General features: G+C 37.5%; 1 protein-coding gene across 4 annotated transcripts; it reads left to right on the top strand.

The window, feature by feature from the left end:
• Positions 1-2,665: 2,665 nt before the first annotated feature.
• On the top strand, positions 2,666-6,105 carry LOC131229451 (uncharacterized). Of its 4 annotated transcripts, none has more exons than XM_058225412.1 (4): positions 2,666-2,818; positions 3,064-3,194; positions 4,482-4,681; positions 5,213-6,105. In XM_058225412.1, exons 3-4 carry the CDS (start codon positions 4,601-4,603, stop codon positions 5,795-5,797), a joined length of 666 nt encoding a protein of 221 aa, XP_058081395.1. In that variant the 5' UTR covers positions 2,666-2,818; positions 3,064-3,194; positions 4,482-4,600; the 3' UTR covers positions 5,798-6,105. The 4 variants fall into 4 exon arrangements, with proteins under 4 accessions (XP_058081395.1, XP_058081396.1, XP_058081394.1 ...); XM_058225413.1 differs by having other exon boundaries at positions 2,717-2,856; XM_058225411.1 differs by having other exon boundaries at positions 2,773-3,194.
• The last annotated feature ends 6,350 nt before the right edge of the window (positions 6,106-12,455 follow it).

Genomic DNA, 12,455 nt, shown 5'->3' with positions numbered 1-12,455 from the left:
AGCGCGATCAATTTGGCTAAAAACTTGGTTTATCACTCACATATTAAACATATTGATGTTCGTCACCATTTTATCCGACATGTGCTTGAGGAAGGAGGTGTGACTTTGGAGAAGATTCACACAAGTGTAGATCCATCAGACATGCTCACTAAGGTGGTTCCCACAGAGAAGTTCAAGTTCTCTGTAACTTCTCTGAGCTTGGTGAGGGCGTAAAGGAAGGCGGAGGTTTCACGAGAAGTAATGAAGGTACTATGATGTAAGGCAAGATTAGACATAGAGAAGAAGTTATGAAGAACAGCAATTAAAGACATGGTGGAAATTGTTAATTGATGTCTTAAATTTGTAAATCAATAGGTCTGTCAATGACAGGTTTAATATCATCGAGCGAACTATCGATGACACCGAAGTCGGCTCGATGCCATCGAAAAAATTCAGAATTTATCGAATTGATTGATGGACACTTTAAGTGTCTCGTTCGATGTCATCGAAGGCTGCTTCATGCCATTGAAGGTTGTTCGATGACATCGAAGGTCTGCTCGATGCCATCGGTAAAATCCAGGGTTTTCATGTTTAGTCACTGGAACGGTTTGGTCATTAGTTCGATGCCATCGAAGTGAGTTCAATGCCATCGACAGGTCGAAGGTGTCATTGAATGAATGCACAGAGTTTCGCAGAGTTGCATATCTGCGAGATTTGTTTCCGATTTTGATTGTGATTCTCCTACAGGCTATATATATAGGGGTGTAATCGAGATCATAGGATATCTAAGAACTTTCGAATTCGTTCCTAGGGTTTTTAAGAGCATGTAAGGGGAGATTCGAGGCTTGTTCAAATCGAGTATTTTCTCTATCTCTTGTAATTTCTACTTCCATAGGGCATTATTGTCATTTTGTGCCGTGGTTTTTTTCCCAAGTGGATTTTTCCACGTTAAATTCTAAGTCTTTGTGATTGAACTTGGTTGTTGTTATTGTATTACTTTGCTTGATTCATCTATGTGTGCTTCTGCGGTCCCCCAATAATTTTTATTTTTATTTTTTTAGTGGCCATGGCCACCTCTATCTGTACGAAAACCAAAGATAATAGTAATTGGTTTTGATCAAAAGCTCACAGTATTTGATGACGATTTTTATAAAAAAAAAAAAAAAAACATTAAATAAAGTGAAATTTCATATCTTCGTGTTCGTTGTGATGTCAATCCTCATAAATTTGATATTTGTCAAAACCAATCTAATACCACTTTGAAAGGTTCGGATAAATGAACCTAGTATCTACACGACCTTAGGGAGCATTGCATAGAGCCGAAGATATAATGTCAACATCAAGCAATCCACCTAACTATTACGAGAGCGGACAAGAGCTAATCACTCTTTCCCTCTTGAGGCAGCCTAATCAATAATCAATATTCTTTTATTATTCCTCTCATTTTCCTCTTTAGGATTGCTCGAATGTATACCTCTACCTAGAGGATACATCTCTTTCAAAAAAAAAAAACCAAAGAATCAAGAGTTCGAATATGATAGGGCTTATCCTAGCACATCCAAACTCTCTTCCTTATTATTATTCTATGTTTGAATTTGAATTCAAATTTTAACTTATAAAGAAACTGCAAAAAATAAAAAAAAAGGAATATCCTTCTGGAGATGTTCTGAGGGAAATCATATAGGACCTATCCACTAGTGGGCCCTGCAACCCCATATCCTGTAGGCCCTACATTACAGTGAGCCTCACACAAGTGCTTGGTAGAATTAGCTCACACCCTTTATTTTTCCAAAATCTTCCTAGCCAACTTTGGGTTAGGTTTTAAATAATAAACGGCCAAAATTATTTTATAATTGGTGGCCCACCAGACATCAAACCTCCTCTTTTACACAGCTTCTTGAAACAGGCTTTTATTGACACCATTCACATGCCAACATGGTCCCACCCATTTGTAACCCCCCAAACTCAACAATTACTGGCATACCCCAGTGTGCCAGCAAGTAAAGTTAGGCCATAGAAGGGCAATACTGTCAAATATGATATCTACAAACGAACGGTAGGTGTGATTTTGGTATGAAATGATACAGCAAGGTCATGAAGGCAGGCTGATATTTAGAGTAATGATGCAGTGACCCACCAAAATCATGAAACAGACCCTAGATAAATATGGGCTGGACTAGCTAGACTACAAAAAATAATAATAGTAGTAGTTGATATCATGTTAGTGGGCCCCACCACATGTCACCAAATCACAGAGGCATCCATAGGGGCATCTCAAGATGTTGATTTGTGAATGTATCATCCCACCCTCAATCACAGATTTTTTTATCAAGTGGGTGGGCCCAATTCAAGGATGGATGATACAAATAAGGCTAAGTTTAAAACCTTATAAATAAGGATAATTTGGTAACAGTTGCATAAATACCTAAAAGGGCAACCAAACAATATCCTCAGGTGCCACAATTATCAAGCACTTTACAGCTGCTTCTCAAGTGGCGACATCCGTCGGGACCCGCCTGAACTAAATCAGGACATGTTGATCATGCCACCGGGCCCCGCGACAGCATATATTGGAATCTGACTATGTAACATGGCACACATTGAAATACTGTGACACAAAAATAAAGAAAAATAATAAATAATAAATAATAAATTGTATAAGAGAAGGGTCATTTTGGGAAGAATTGGACTAAGGTACAACTGAAACAACTGTACATATACAACTAGGAATAATTCTCTGCATGGTATTTAAAGAAATGTATATAAATGGGGAGTGTTTTATGACAACTGGTCATGATCATATAGAATTCTTGGAAGCATGTGATACATACCTCAGCAGGTTTGAGCTGTGTTTGTTTGATGATTCTTTGTAGCAATGTAAGACCATATATGATTTTTAAATAATATGATGCAAGTGGGTCTTGTGTTTTTTTATATATTTCTTCTTTGCTTCTGTGGGAGATGTTTTGGAATTGGATTTTCATTGGGAGTGGGATTTGTTTGGCATGGCTTGAACTGAATATTTTATTTTGGGTTGTGATGTGAAGAGAATCTTAAATTCTTCATGGGTTTTGCTTTTTACAGTTTGTAGGGAATTTAGAGGGTGTTGTTTTGTCCAATCAAGCTGTTTTTTGGAGCCTTGGAAGATTGCATTATTCTGTTTGGACGAGTCATGTTTGTGGCAGGAAATGAAGTTGGGCAATGGAATTTTGCAGGTGTGGAGATTTTATTTTCTTTCTTGTTTGTGTTTTGATCTCTTCCATTCCATGAATGTTGGATTCTTGGGTTTTCAAATTACTTCTTTTTCTTTCCTTTTTGATGTATTTTCATGTTGGGGGTCTATATATAAGGCAGCAATTGATGGTAGAGATCTTTCAAACAGATTACCAACAGAGATGGATTTTTGGGTCATCTTTGATCTTGTTCTAGAAGATCTTTCCAAACTGAATTCAATAAGAGATGTTGAAATATTGTAATGTATGAGCAATAAGACTGTTTTATCCCGCTGATTTTAGGCTTTAATTGTTGCATGGGGAGAGTTTCTTGATACTCTATCATCTCGCCGTGTCAGAAAATTCTCATAGTTCTTCTGTTAGAAGATTCTTTGCCAGTAATTACATTTTCGAAATATTCTTACATTTCATTTCTGATTCTGTAGAAAATATCCAATCATGTCGAAAGTTAGTTTTGTATTAGGAGTTGAATTCTTCTCGAGTTTGAGACAATGGTAGCAGATACTGCAAAAAAGATCATTCAGAAATTGCTTTGATTTCATTCACAACAATCTCAAGGAAAAAGAACTCATCCACTGTCATGATCTTGCCATTTGATCAGAGGTTAAAATCTTGTGAGTTTTCATGTATGTGGCTTGTGACCTTAACCAGAGCGTATTTACCAGTCGGGTTTTAAGACCCACGAAGAAATTCTTGTTTATATAGACATTCAACAATCTCAAAGACTACCAATATGTGCGGTTGAAAGAGTTGTTGTTCCTGTTTCCTTAACAACGACGATCCACTTCGATGTGTTTTGTCCTCTTAAATGAAGTGTTTGTGCTTTGATTACTCCAATGCAGTTATATTTTTATCTGTTCATCTCTATTCTGTCTTCTTCTTCTTTTTTACATGCTTGATCTTCGAGATTGTCCTTCGTTTCTTGATTTTCCATCCAATCCAGATTCCTCTAACAAAGCAAAAGGCCCATATTCATGGTTCCAGTCGCTGTCATTAATGAATCCTCAAACTTGAATAGACCCAAAAAGTCATTGAAAAATGCTTGGAAGTGAGGTTATATGATTAACAACATTCATTTCTATGTTTAGAAATATTGAAATCTCCCTTAAAATTACAAGATCTTTTTTTTAGTTTTATGGTCAAATGATGTCGATTTTGTAAATAATAACTATGGTTTCACCTTTATTCGACCAAAAGCAATTAGACAACATTCTCCTAGCGAAATCATCATTATGAATTTGAATATGTGAAGATTTTCCCATTTGGCAGGATAGCTTTTCGGAGTAGATAATCAACGACAAGCCGAAGTAGTGAACTTTTTAGAGCTTATCTTAGGAAGGTTCCTTTGAAAGAAGATTCGCGGGCTGGTTTTAGCCAAAGCAAAGCTAATGGACAGGCAGCTGAAGCAGTATGATAAAGAATCCATGAAGATGGCTATTCTAAAGCATGAAGAAACTTTCAAAGAGCAGGTAGCCTGATTTTCACTGTTGCCTATTTTTCTTTTCATAGTGATGCTAGTATCATACCCAACTGTCACATGCACTCCCATGAGAACACATTTTCTATATCCGGATTGTTCATCAGAGGAGCGTAGGAGAGAATGTGTTAGAAAAAAGGTTGATCAATGGTTCAGATTCATCGTGATCGACAGTTTTGCCTTGTCCTAGCTATTTGGGGTCTGCTTTATGAATCCTGTCTTTTCCAATCAATATTCAAATCAGGAATTCACATTCCATGAACTAAAATCCCTCCATTGGATCAGTTGGGATTCATTTAGGCTACGGCCCATACATTGACGGAGCCCCACCAAATGAGTGGCCTGGATGTATGCATGGAGCGCGCCAACATGGTATCTGGATGTTAGATTGTGGATGATGTTAACATTCCCCTCTGTTTCATAAATCCATGTATTTTCAAAGACAACAGCTTTCACTAGCTTAATGCACACCTGATCAAGTGTACTAAAAATCCAAAAAACTGAGTTCATATGAATAATGCAGGTCTTCGAACTTCACCGTTTGTATCGAGTTCAGAAACTTCTCATGAGAGACATGAATAGTAGTGGGCCAAAGAGGCCTACAACATCTGGACACGCCTATGATTTTGATCTTGAGAGATGGAATGTAGAAAGTGATACAAATCAGACCAATTATCATAAAAAAGACCAACAGAGGCCACGATTGACAATCGACCTGGAACGGCCAGCCGAAGAATACATCACAGATGACAGTGGAGATGTAGTTTTAGAGATTGAACAAGAAAGCAATATTGAGCTTACATTGGGTAGAGGCTATAGCCAAAGAAAGAAGGACGAAACTCCATTGGCTTCTGATTCAGGACTGAGCTTTTCTTCATCTTCGACCGATTCCGGTGCTATGCAGAAGACAATTGTTGGAAATCCTCAATGGACGAACACGACAGAGAAGTTAACAGGCCACGACTGGAGTCTTATTCAGATACCTGACACAAAGACGAGTTTCCAAAGCGAAACAAACAACCATTTTGCAATTGAAGAACAACTGAGACAAGAACGATTAAGCCAGCCGCCTTGGCTTTACCATGTTTTGAGTTTGAACATGACCTAGTTTTCTCAGTTTGGCATTGTTTCAAGATCATTTGATTCTCACACAGGGTTCCAAGGTTTACAGACTGTTACCCGTCAACCTATCGGTGGGACTGCCATTCAAGTGAAAATTTCCTATCTGTGTTCTGTATGAAGGATGATGTAGTAAACAAAACCCATTTCAAACAAGCTAATTCTCTCTAACCAAATTCATCAAAATGGGATCTTGGGTATAGCGAAAATCAAATACAGGCCTGTTTTGGTGTACCCATGCAATGCAGATGGCTTCTAATGTGAATAAGAACAGAATCATAAAACACATTAACTGTGTTTGAATTGTGGGTGGTAGAAGAATGTTCTGATTTGCTTTTTTAAACAAAACAAAACCCATTTCAAGCAAGCTAATTTGCAAATCATTCTGTGGAAATGGGATAATCAAACACAAAGGCCTCAAAAATCCTCAGTGCCTGTTTGGGTGTACCCACAAAATGTACCGAGAATGAGAACAGAATCATAAAACTCATGATCTTCGCATTCGAATCGCAGGTGCTGGAAGCATGCCCCCATTTGCATTTTCAGTTACACCCATTATAAAATTATAATTTTAAAATAAATAAATAAATAACTAGGAAGTAATTCCAGATTGAGAATCTTGATAATCATTTACATATTTTTTAACTGTTCTAGCATGAGTTTGTGGTCTGTATTAGTGTTTCTTGAGCTTTTGTAATGATTTCATATTCATATGCAATTCAAACATCCGAAGATGCCTTATCTAAGGAATTTAGAAGTTCAAAGACAGTTTCTATTCTACATCAATACTATCTAATAATGCACTTTTAGGCTTCTATTATCATTTCCATAGTAATTTACGTTCACTTCTATCTAAAAGTTGATATGATCTTTTCAAGAATGCAACAGTGACGCATTTTCAAATTATAGCGAGACAGCGATAATTCTTTTCAAGAATGCGATGGCCCATGTTTTTGCATCACAGATTGACTGTGACAATTGAATGCGATGGTGGGACCGCCCGTTATTAGAAAGGACATGCTTGATTCATATGATGAATGGAGGAAATTATACCATTATCAATGCCAATGAAAGTGACAGTTCTTCAGACTTTTTATAATTACCAAGGAAATAATACTATTGAAATCACATACATCTATTCATATGTTGATGCCAAGACTGCATTTTCAGACATCCCAACGGCAAGAAATTCAATCTGCTACGATCATTTCAATCCGACGATGGATTAACATGACCCATTTACATGATTGTTTATATGGTGGGTCCCATCATAGATGAACATGCACTAATATCTCCTCCGTCAGATAATCCTGGCCATCTGATTGGTAGCTTGCAAATGGACTACTACTACAATAGTTCACATTTAAGTGGGGCCCATTTGGAGAGAGAGGAAACTTAATGGTGGTCTTATCTACTGTCTATGAAGGGGCCCACAATGTGAACAATCTGGATCGTTCAAAGGTGGCCCCACACAGGTACACTTTGGTGGGCCAAACAAATTTCAATTTTTTATTTTCTATTTTTTTAAAAAATGGAAAAATCATAGCCCCATATTTTTATAGGCCACCTGATGGTTGGACAGACCTGATTTATAGGCCAGATCATCCACACGATCATGGCCACGTGTACGGTTCAAATGTCTTCTAGAGGTGCTTTAGAAACTCCTATATTGATCATTCTGTTATAGTTTCTTGGACCAATATGCCCCTGTTATGCTAACATATTTACATTGCATCTGGACCTCTCAATCCAGAGGTATGGCCCACAAGCTCTGCATACCCAATATTTTGTCTCAGTACACGCCAGAGATCATGTGATAATGGAGTTCAAAGGTTGAAATGATTTGGGGGATAAGCTTAGCCATTTCATCCTCACCACATCATCTGTACACGTGGCACATATGTAACCACATTAAACAATTCAAATGGTTGGGCCCCACTTTTAGATGGGGGATAGTCCCAAAATCACAACAATTGGATGATCCTAGCCTCTAATTAGTTTTCACTTGCCTGTTGGATTTGGACATCTCACTATCTTTCTTTTAACCATCCATTTGATGGTCACCATTCTGATGGCTAGGATCCCCAATTGGGGTAATGTTTAGATCATACCCCATCTAATTGGGCGCACTATTTGAATGCTTTGGATTGAAATACATGTATGAAATGTCTTCAGTTGTATAGAGCGTCCATTTTGTACATGGATACACACAAAACCGTTGGATGGGTCAACAACCACAATGATCCAATGATCCGTCTCTGGGCATTAAGTGGATGACAAGAAGGAAACCGATCAATGGTTCAGATTCGAAATCAAACAGGAGGATGAGGATTTCTCGATCAATGTACGCCTTGGCCATGCCCCATCTGCAGTGGGACCACAATTAGAATAGTCCTGATTGGCAAACACATAGCCCAATGCATGCGTGTGTATCATCCACCATACACTGCAGACCACAGATTGATCGGTTAGGATTGTCCTAGAGATTTTTGGCCGTTGTCCATCTATGGTGGGACAGTACATATCAGAAGTATGGGCCCCACTTGTATACTTAGCCTATATGTTGGATGTGTTGCTGGCCTTTAAAAAAGGGACATTAGTGGCATTGTCTAGGTTGGAAATAGCATAGCACGCAAGTTATGGGGGAGCCATGGTTCATCATCCAGCCGTTGATCTGATATGTGCCACCTTAGATGGTCCATGTCCCAAATCTCTCTCATATTGGAAGATCCTAACCATCAATCATGGACCTTCAGTTGAATGATATTTTGGATAGTTCCAAAACTCACTGACTCTCAGCTGAGTCAACTCAACTCAGTGAGATTTCAAGCTGAGTAGCTGAGAAACTTGGTAGTGGACGACTCGGTGTGAATCCTTGGTCGACTCAACACGACTCAGCATGACTTGGACTGAGTCACTCGGCTTCTGAAGCCGGATTTTATTAAAAATAAAATCAAGGAAAGCAATGTCCTTGACCAATGAGGTATCTGCATTGTTTTTGTTGGTTTGAGTTACTACTGGTGTTTTTAACCCTTCAAAAGTTGAGGAGTTTTTATTAAAAACTAGAATCATCTCAGTTGAAGAGTTTTTAACCCTTCAAAAGTTGGTCCAAATTTCCTAATGGTGTAACTCACGCTACCTACAACATTAGCACCACACGAATTGGGTAAACGGATCATATATCTCTCGTTACGCATTGGATCTAAGTGATCTTATGCTTGTTGGAAAAGTAATTCGATACGCTTTCCAATGAGTTATCAAATGCCTCGATTGATAACCATTTGGTTGTCATCATTTTACTTGAAAGTTTAGAAAAAAGTGAGATAAAACAATATGGACTTTGGGCCCACTTTTAAATGATCAAACAACCTCCAAATGAAATGATTTCAATTCTAGTTGAAAACTTATCAAATGTATAAGCATTTTCATGGGATCGTCCAATGCTAATAAAATTTCAAAAGCCTTAGAGAGTACAAAGACATTTTAATCCCAAAAAAACATAAAATCCTCCATCCTGCACCTGAAGGTGTAGAAAATAAAGTTTTTTAAAAGGGGTAATTTTGGGGCTCCAGGGATTATTTAAATTTACAGTGGTTAAATATTGAGTAGAGTTGGATTGATTTTTGAGTCAACCCAAACCAACTGAACGTCAAGTCGGATTGAGTCTTCAATTCAACCCAGCCTGATTGAATGTCAAGCCTAGTTTTCGGGTATTGGAACTACATTTTGTAGAATACAAATGGAAGCACATTGTCCCATTAGGTATATCTTCAGGGCATAGCCCATCCAGTATTACACAAGAGACCAGTTACCTGGATTACTTAAAGAGTCCTCTTTTAAGTGGGTGGGGCTGGTTGCCCAACAGGTCGACCCAACCCATTGACGGCCCTGCATGCAGCATATTGCAATTAGGAACTTGCCCAAAAAGGCCCATAGAAAGTGCATAAGCTTCACCCATGTACAAACCATGGTTTAAAACTTGGGCCCAATCCGGTTCAACTCCACAAGTCACCCCCAACTTGGCAAGTCCCAACTTGATTCAAGACTGGACGAGTTGGTCCTGAGTGACCAAGTCTCTTAACCATGGTCCAAACAGCCTCAAAAATCTGCCTATGCTCATTTTTGCTGGGCCACTCTAGTGGGGATTGTGGAGTGCAACATAGATCCATCATCAATACCCCAAGAATCGGATGAATCGAAGGATCCTTACTGTGCAACCAAGGCCTGAATATGCACAGTACGAAGTAAAGATGAGCAGGCCACAGACAGTCAAACAAGTAGGAGCATCTGATCAGTACAAGTAGGAGCATCTGATCAGTACAATTTGGGGTAGGGCCCATGACAGGCCCCCGTGATGAACAGTCCACATCTCATACGGATGGGGTACGATCAAAGACCAAGAGACTTTACTCTCGCAGTAGGAAAAATATGAAACATAAATCTGTTCATCTCATTTGTTTAATTATTACTATGCATCAGAGTTTGACCCTGCAACATGGCTTAATGGTTATGATGCTTACAACGAGAAATGGAAAAAAGGGAATGAAATTAATAGGTGCTCAAAAACTAGGTGATGGAATTTGAAAAGAGAGAACAATGCTACTCAGAAATAATGGAAGAGGGAAAGTAGAATATCGATGAAGAAGTAAACATTGTGCGGAGTGAGAGAGCTGAATGCATTAAGACTGTGGTAAAAGATGTTTTAGAGGTGTCTGGAGGGAAAACCCAATCATGTAAGAAAACTACATGATGGAATAACGATGTACAAAAAGCTATTAATGAGAAATGTTCAGGTTTCAAAACCTGACAATGGGTTAAAAAGAAATTTTGAACAATAGAGCAATGCCAAAAAGATTGCTAAGAAAGTAGTGAAGCTAAACTTAAGGCTTTGATGATTTGTACATTAAATTGGGGGCAAGAGAAAGTGAAGAAGAAGTCTTCGAACTTGCAAAAATAAAGAGAAGAAGAGTGGAGACCTAAATTATGTTAGAGAGCAATGAAAAAGTACAATAAGATCAATGAAAGATGGAAAAGCTATTTTTAGAACTTATTAAATAACAACTACTCTAAGAGCATAAGGATGGAAGGAACTATTAACTCAATTGACATCGGAGAGTCTGTAGATACTTTTGATGGGATTAAAACATCTAAAGTGGAATAAGCTTTGGAAAAGATGAAATGAAGAATGGCCCTTGAACCAGATGCTATACCAATAGCAGTTTGGAAGTGTATGAGAGATACTAGATTATTTTAATAGATAAAGTTGTTTAACAAGATTGTAAGATCGAAGAATATTTCAGCGAATGGAAGAAAAGTACTGGAGTACCTATTTATAAGAGTAAATGAGACTTACAAAGTTTCACTAACTATCATAGGATTAAACTTATGAACCATACTTCGAAAATTTGGAAAAGAATGATTGAACAAACACTAAGACATGAGATGAATGTATATCAAAAAATCAGTTTAATTTCATGCCAAGGAAGTCAACCACTAAAGCTAATTTCTTACTTAGATAATTGATGAAGAAATACAAGGATGAAGGATCTCCACATGTTTTTTATTGACTTAGAGAAAGCTTAAGATGGGATCCCTAGAGAGTTCATTTGGTGGGTGATGGGAAAGAAAGGAGTTTCAACGGGATATATTGACATGATTAAGGATGTATACCAGGGAGCAATAACCAATGTGAGGACCAATGTTGTCGAATCGCATATGTGATGCACAATCACATATGCGATCGCATTTTACTTTTATTTTTTTGAAAAATTAAAAAATATATATATGATAGGGAAAAATTCAAAAAAAAAAGTAAATAATAATAATAATAATAATAATAATAATAATAATAATAATAATAAATGAAAAAGAAACTAAGGAGAACTTTTCTAAGTTAATAGATAACTAATTTTACATATTTAAAATACATTTGAGAGAGATAAAATCAATTAAACAATGAATTAAACATCAAGTCATCCACATTTAACAATATAGTTAACAAGAAGTAACAACAAAATCAACAAGCAATTTATTTATTATTGTAGAAAATCAACAGGCTATCTCCCTTGAAACTTGAAAGTGCTCGAATCTTGATCTTCCAACTTCCAAGAGAGATTAAGATCACTTGGAAGTAGGAAATACAAGAGAGAGAGAGAGAGAGAGAGAGAGAGAGAGAGAGAGAGACTAAGACCACTTGTAATTAAGAAATGTAAAAAAAAAATTAGAGTAAGAGAGTTTTAGAGTGAGAATATTGTAAATGGAGAAGATTTGGAAGCCTTTTTATAGGCAAAATGTTGATTTTTTGCAAAAAAACAAAAATAAAAATTCAATGTGCCATGGCCAATATGCGATTCATATGTTGTATGCGATCGCATATGCAATCACATATTTTCGCATATGCCACATATGTGATCGCATATGTGCCATGATCGCATATGGATATGTGCATATGCGATCGCATATGTGCATATGCGGTCGCACATGACAACATTGGTGAGGACCACTAGTGGAGAGACAAGTGAGCTCCCAATTATTGTAGGCTTGCACAAGGGGTGGCATTGAGCCTGTATGTCTTCACATTGGTTATGGGCGGGTTAACAAGGCATTTGTAGGAAGAGATCTCATGGTGTATATTGTTTGTAGATGAC

Source organism: Magnolia sinica, chromosome 16, assembly GCF_029962835.1.
Source record: "Magnolia sinica isolate HGM2019 chromosome 16, MsV1, whole genome shotgun sequence".
NCBI lineage: Eukaryota > Viridiplantae > Streptophyta > Magnoliopsida > Magnoliales > Magnoliaceae > Magnolia > Magnolia sinica.
This window is presented reverse-complemented; position numbering and strand designations above follow the sequence as displayed.